Below are 7,458 nucleotides of genomic sequence, written 5' to 3' on the forward strand. Positions count from 1 at the left end.
ATATATATTACATTTAAAGAATATCTTTAGAACAAAAATTATTGAAACACGTGTCATGAGGAATTAATCATTCCCAAGAGAAGTCTGGTCTTTGTCCTCAACTACTGGGAGGTGATCTGATGATAGAGACCTGGGACATACTACATCAGTTTTGACTTCAGGAGGAACTTGAAAATAGGTCTTATCCCAAACCTCCAGGTAGGGATAAAGACAAAGATGTCAGCCAAGAGAGAAGAATATGATCAAACCCAAATAAAAATTCTAGATACCAGAGACATCCTGTTCAAAACTGAACATCGGGGGCTGGTAGCATGCTTGCCTTGCATGTGGGGCACTGGGTTCGATCCTCAGCACCATATAAATAAATAAAATAATAAAATAAAGGTATTGTGTCCATCTACAACTTAAAAAAAAATACTGAACATCAATATATATTGTTCCACACTGTTGGGTATCTAGAACCCTCCCAAACTCTGCTCTATAAATCTCTTCCTTCTGCTGGTTCTATTTTATATTCTTTCTTTATGACAAAAATGGTTGTTGAGTATAAGGTTAGTGTAGATATGAATGAATTCTGAGTATCTCTAGTGAGAATTTGTAGGCAGCTGGTCTGAAGGGGGAATTGTCTTGGGGACCCGCAAACTTGTGGTTACTATCTAAACTGATTGTACAATTTGCCAAATTCCTTGCATAATGGAAACATTTGGCAATCTGATAAATGAATGGTTTTATAGACTGTTACAAGTTGAATGTGTCCCACCTCCAAATGCTTAAGTTATAGCTACCAGTACCCTGGAATATGACTTTATTTGGATAAAGGGTTATTGCAGATGTTTCAGTTAGGATGATGTCATATTGGCATATGGTGTGGGGGGGTGGTCACTGGCGCTGAAGAACAAGTGTTCATATAAAATGGAAATTTGTGAACAGAAATGTATACACAGGAAGCCATGTGAACACTGAAATAATGCTGACAAGCCAAGAATTGTAAGAAACTAGAAGTAAGGTCTGAAATAGATCTTTCCCTAGTGATAGCAGAGGAAGCATGGTCTTGCTAACACCTTGATCTCTTGGGTTCTAGCCTCCAGAATTAAAAGACATTAATTTGTTGTTTAAGCTACTCCATTTGTGATAGAGTTTGTTGCAATGGCCCTAGTAAAATAATACACAGACTATTATGTAATGTTACTAAGATTAGCAATGTACTCATAGGTGCCACTTTGGTGTAGTTATTAAAACTTTGAACGAAGGGCTTCACAAATAGTAGGCAAGTGCTCTACCACTGAACTCTACCCCCAGCCTTAAGTTGGGTTTTTTTTTTGTTTTTGTTTTTTTGGGTTTTGGTACCAGGGAATGAACTCGGGGCATTTGACCACTGAACCACATCCCCAGCTCTATTTTATATTTTATTTAGAGACAGGGTCTTACTGAGTTGCTCAGCACCTTGCTTTTGCTGAAGCTGGCTTTGAACTCACAATCCTCTTGCCTCAGCCTCTGGAGCCACTGGGATTACAGGCATGCGCCAACATGCCTGGCTTATAATACTTATAATGATGTATGCAAAGAATATTTTGAGATATCTACAACAATCACAAAATGCTTTTTCAAACCTTGTGATTTCTTCTGGTGGCAAAGTCCTAGGCACTGCTAATTCTACTAGGTCTATGCCTTATACTCATAATAGAAGGAAATACTAAATTTTAGGTAAAGATTAGTAAAACTGAGGACATATTTTTTCCCCTGTAAGACACATACCCCAAATATTATCCAGTAATCACAGATTAAGAAACCCTGCTTTATACTTTTGTTTTTAATATTTATTCTTAAGTTTTAGGTGGACACAATATCTTTATTTTACATTTATGTGGTGCTGAGGATTGAACCCAGTGCCTCATGCATGCTAGGCGAGCACTCTACCACTGAGCCACAACCCCAGCCCCCCTGCTTTATACTTACTCATCTGATTTTACTACTAATAAATATATAGAAGTGAATATTTGAACATAAGACTATTTTCATGTATAAGGAGTATTTTTCAGACTTTCAAGAAACTCTTAAGCTTTTCACTACATGAAAGTAAAAAATTTTCTCCATTGAATAGAAAGGAGATCAATGTTTAAGGCCTTTGAGGAAAGAATATGCAACTGAGTCAGAAATAGGTAAGCAATTTTTAAAAAGTTATAAATACACTAGTAACTAAAAGTTCTTACCCTTGATTTCTGGGGTCTTCCCATTGTGTAATTCGAGTGTTGTGGTTGACAAAATATACTCTGCCATTGCTATCAGTTCTCTTCTCTTTATTATACAAACAAACAAACAAAAAACCAAAACGAAACATTAATGTTGGCATAGTCTTTTTCCTAAAACTAAGACAAAATGAACTGAATTTGCCCATCTCATTGCATTGTTGATTTTGTAGTATCACATCTTTTAAAAGGTTTAATTTATTCTTTGACTATTAAATACAAATTAACTAAAGTTATAGAAATAAAATTACATCCCAGAAGCCAGACTTAAATCAATGTCCTACCCACTTCAGTTCAGTCAAACCAATAGCAGCAAAATAAGTTTTTCAGCTTCTTACATATGATATTTTTTTAATTTTTTGTGGTGTTGGGAACTGAACTCAGGGCCTCACACAACTAGGCAAGCACTCTATCACTGAGCCATACCTTTAGTTCAAAAAAATCTTTTTTTTTATTTTTATTTTTTGTTGTAAATGGATCTTTTATTTTATTTATTTATTTATATATGATGCTGAGGATTGAACCCAGGGCCTCATATATGCCAGGCAAGTTGCTCTACCACTGAGCCACAACTCCAGCCCTCATTTTATTCTTTTTTTTTAATGATCAGTTTTAGAGAGAGAGAGAATTTTTTTAATATTTTTTAGTTTTCGGCGGACACAACATCTTTGTTTGTATGTGGTGCTGAGGATCGAACCCAGGCCGCACGCATGCCAGGCGAGCGCACACCGGCTTGAGCCACATTGCCCAGCCCTCATTTTATTCTTAATAGCTCCAAGAAGTAGACAAGTTTTATTCATTCATTCATTCGGGTACTGGGGATTGAATTCAAGGGCACTTCACCACTGAGCCACATCCCCAGCCCTTTTTTTTTTTCTTTTGTATTTTATTTAGAGACAAGGTCTCACTGAGTTGCTTATTAGCACCTTGCTTTTGCTGAGGCTGGCTCTGAATTCACAATCCTTCTGTCTCAGCCTCCCAAGCCCTTGGGATTACAGGTGTGCACCACCATGCCTGGCAGATGGTTTTATTTTTATTCTGAAGACAAAGAAAACTTAGAGAGGTTAAGTGACCTACCCTCAACCCCCATAATTATGAAGTAGAGATAATATGGAAACTCAGATCTACAGAGATTTTTTTCTCACACTACATTACTATATCACCTCATTTCTTAAACATAAGTGGGAGTTGGGGGTTAGGGTAATAACTTAATTGTTTTGTTGGTATATGTTTGGCATTATTCAATTAAGATAGACATTATTTATTTCTTTCTACATACCTACTTATTAACTTAATTATTTTGCTGTGTTGGAAATAAAATCCAGGGCCTTGTGTATGCTAGGCAAACATTTTACCACACAGCTACACACTCAGCTTACACTGATTCTTTTTAATGATTTTGTTCCTTAATATAACCAGTTCCAAAATCTTGAATATTTATTGTAACTTTCTATATACAAGCTGGGCAGTAGGGCTCAATTATTTAATTATTGCATCTAAAGTTATTGTTTGCTGGGCACAGGGTCACATAGCTATAATCCCAGCTATTCAGGAGGCTATTCAGGATCCTGAGTTTGGTGATAGCCTGAACAACTTAGCTAGACCCTGTCACAAAAATAAGAAGGGCTGGACATGTAGTAGAGTGCCCATAGTTTCAGTACCCAATACCACTGAAGAAAAAAAAAAAAAAAAAGGAAAGAAAAACAAACAAAAAAACCCTGCTGCTTATTCCCCACCTGCCTCTTGCTTTACTATTCTTGTTTTCTTATTCCCATTCCTCAAAATTGCCCCTGCCTGAGCTTTCCCTATTAATATTCAATATTAAGCTATCTTTAAACTATAATTTCTCTGTTTTATTACCAATTAATTCTTCAAAAGATGGGATTATTCCTGTATCTGAATTTCTTTGACTACATGCCTCAAAATGAATACTAAATTGATATCCATTTTCCAAATAACACATTTAGATCCTTTGGATCTTTCTTTAAACAACATATTATAGAATGAGTCTTCTCTTTATTATACAAACAAACAGATTATAACTTATTAAGTTAGTATTTGGTAACAATTATATTTGCAGCATTGATTCTCTGATATCAAGTAACAGTGATGTTATGGGTTACAATGGATACACTAGTGAGTATTAAGAATCCACTTCTGACATTTCAGCTACTTTCTATATCAGCTAAGCCTAAAACATAAATAGAACTGCAGTTATGCACAGTATACAAAAAATGAGATTCTGTGACTGGTGACCCACTCTGGATATTATTAACACTGGTGAAGGCATCTTAAGTGTAGAAACATGTCACCAACTCTAAGCCTGTTACTAAGGCAAAAATAATCACTTACAGCTTGTACTAATGTTACATGATAGCAAGGTAAGTTCATGCCTTGGTAGTCATGAATTTAAATCTCAAAAAAATGTACTTGTAGAATCTAAAATTATCTTTCTTGCTCAAAAAATATGTATCCAAATGTGTAAATCACACACACACACAACATGCAATATATACGTGTGTCTTACTGCAGATTGAACCCATGGCCTCCTACATACTGAGCATGTACTCTACACTGAACTACATCTCTAGCCTCACCAAATGATTACCCAAGTACACAATTGAGCATATATTCATCTTTTATCTGCCATGTAAATTCAGGTGTCACACTAGAGATTTTTCCCTTCAAAAACTATCATAAAACAAGATAAGTTAACTTGTTTCCTATGTATGTTCTAAGTATATACTACTGATATCAGCATTTTTTGGAAAAGGCTGTGAAAAACAATTTCAAAGGTACAAAACTTTTCACTTGCAAACTGAAGGCTCATCTACTTAATGAGAGGAAGTACTGGGGCTGTGGAGCTGATTTCTTACTTTGTTGAAAAAAACAGATGATAAATAATACTGAAATTACTAAACATCAACTTGAATGCAGTTCAGAGCACTTCCTGATTTGATGAATAAAACAGTGAAAAGCAAAAGCTTATTGCTACTCTATGTAGTGTTTCATAACTATGAAAATGAGAAAGTGTCTTTATACTTGATGAGTGTACAGAGCCCTACATTAGACTGCATTGTTGAACCAAAGGCATTCTTTCTTCTCTAGGCCCTATGGTGTGTGCACGTGTTAAAATTTCTTTGCTGCCTGATGGTAATGTCTCAACTTATCGCATAAAAAGTTGGACTTAAATATATATTCTTTTACAAAAATAATGCTGTCAATCTCAGAAAGAAACCACAGTGCATAAGATGGGATTCTATTTCCTGGGACAATATTGAAGGTCAGTTGCGTCTCCTCATCTGATACACGATGACCAGTTCCAAAACTAAGGTATGGGCCCCAAAAGCAGAGAATCACAAAGCAGTGCTCAGATTGAATTGTAGGATAATCATAAACTCATATAGGGAGAGGACGCAGCACTTCAACTTTAGAAGTGTAAAACCCAAATATATGCAGATAGTGAAACAGCAACATATTAGCAGGGCAAGAAGCTGGATACCAGGGATTGAAACCAGGGGCACTTAACCACAGAGCCACCTCCCAATTTTTTTAATCAGTGTTTTTTTTATCTTGAGATAGAGTCTTGTTAAGTTGCTGGGGCTAGTATTGAACTTGTGAACCTCCTGCCTCAGCCTCCAGAGCCTCTTACAGGTATGCACCACTGCACCTAGCAATAAGCTGGGTCTTTAGAGGCAGTATTAAGAAAGTGTTGGCTAAATGAAAAAGGAAAAAGATCTAGATGATTGAGTTAATGATCAATACAGAAGGCAAGAACCTGTTTACAGAAAAGCTATTCTAATAAAGGCAAGACAGGGGGCTGGGTTGTGGCTCAGTGGTAGAGCGCTTGCCTAGTATGTTTGAAGCACTGGGTTCGATTCTCAGCACCACATAAAAATAAGTAAATAAAATAAAGACCCATCCACAACTAATAAAATCATTTTAAAAAAATAAATAAAGGCAAAACAGTGCACATTTCAGGCTTCTATGAGCAAGAGGTGTTCCAGAGAAACAGTCTGTTTCTGACCATCATCCCAAGGCAGGTCTTAGTTTTTCTGCAATATAATTAGGGAGATAAAACACATAACCTTCAGATATTCCTTTTCCTTTTATTTCATCAATTTCTCTTTCTGTAACATGGACATACAACTCTTTAAATAAATATGGGCAAACAATTCATGTCTAGGAATGCAATCTGACAAGTCAAGTTCAACAAGCATAAGGGCAACAGCCCTCATCTAAAGTTCATCATATTAACCACACATTGACCACTCTGAGGATCCAATAGAGCCAGAAGACTCTACCTATTATTTTACACTACAAAACAGAATCTGGTAGGGTAGACACATCTTAAAGTCTATTAAATAAGTTTTCATAACTAAGGTATTAAGCGTACCAATAACAGGGCATACTCATGTGCTCCATGGTGTAGGGCACAAAGTTGCCACCCTTATGTATTCCCCTTCCATTGTTTTATAAGGTAACACCAACCCCACCAAATTCTGAAATGCACTTTAGAAAAACCAATGTGGCTTGGTGAGATGGCGCACACCTGTAATCCCAGTGGCTCAGGAGGCTGAGGCAGGGGTTCAAAGCCAGCCTCAGGGGGCTGGGGTTGTGGCTCAGTGGTAGAGTGATTGCCTCGCACGTGAGGCACTGGGTTCAATCCTCAGCACCAAACAAACAAACAAACAAACACACACACAAAGGTATTGTATCCATCTATAACTAAAAAAAAAAAAAAAAAAATCACAAAACTAGATCTGGACAACAGATTAGTATTTGTCAGGAATAAGATAGGTGAAAGTTGGGTACAAATACAAGAGATAATGCTAAGGGGGTTCTTACATGATGTTGGAAAAGTTCTGTCTTGATTGTGTTGATGAATGCGTAAATCTATACATGGGACAAAAATATATAGAAATTTGTATTCATCTACATGGATTCAGCTTTAACAAATGGTAAACATTGAAAATTCCATTGTTAGGTATGATGTATCAATGTCTTAGTTTTAATATTGTACTATACTTAGATAAGATACCACCATTGGGAGAAACTGGTTAAAGGGTACATTGAGATTGAGGTTCTGTACATTTTTTATAACACAGTAATAATTCAAAGTAAAAAACTTAAAAACACATTCGTCTTTGATCACATCAGTCTTTCTCCTTTGTCCTCCTCCTCCTCCTTTTTTTTTTTTTTTTTTTCCAAG

The 7,458-nt window shown here is 36.2% G+C and overlaps 1 protein-coding gene across 4 annotated transcripts in view; it reads right to left on the reverse strand.

The window, feature by feature from the left end:
• The window catches only part of Itch (itchy E3 ubiquitin protein ligase), a 137,051-nt gene that overhangs the window by 33,351 nt on the left and 96,242 nt on the right, over positions 1 to 7,458 (reverse strand). For all 4 annotated transcript variants that reach the window (XM_048811095.1, XM_015481533.2, XM_048811094.1 and 1 more), the window contains one exon: positions 2,211 to 2,295. In XM_048811095.1, the coding sequence (XP_048667052.1) occupies positions 2,211 to 2,295 (85 nt within the window). The remainder of the gene's footprint in view (positions 1 to 2,210; positions 2,296 to 7,458) is intronic.

This window comes from Marmota marmota, unplaced genomic scaffold (genome assembly GCF_001458135.2).
Source record: "Marmota marmota marmota unplaced genomic scaffold, marMar, whole genome shotgun sequence".
NCBI classification, from domain to species: Eukaryota; Metazoa; Chordata; class Mammalia; order Rodentia; family Sciuridae; genus Marmota; species Marmota marmota.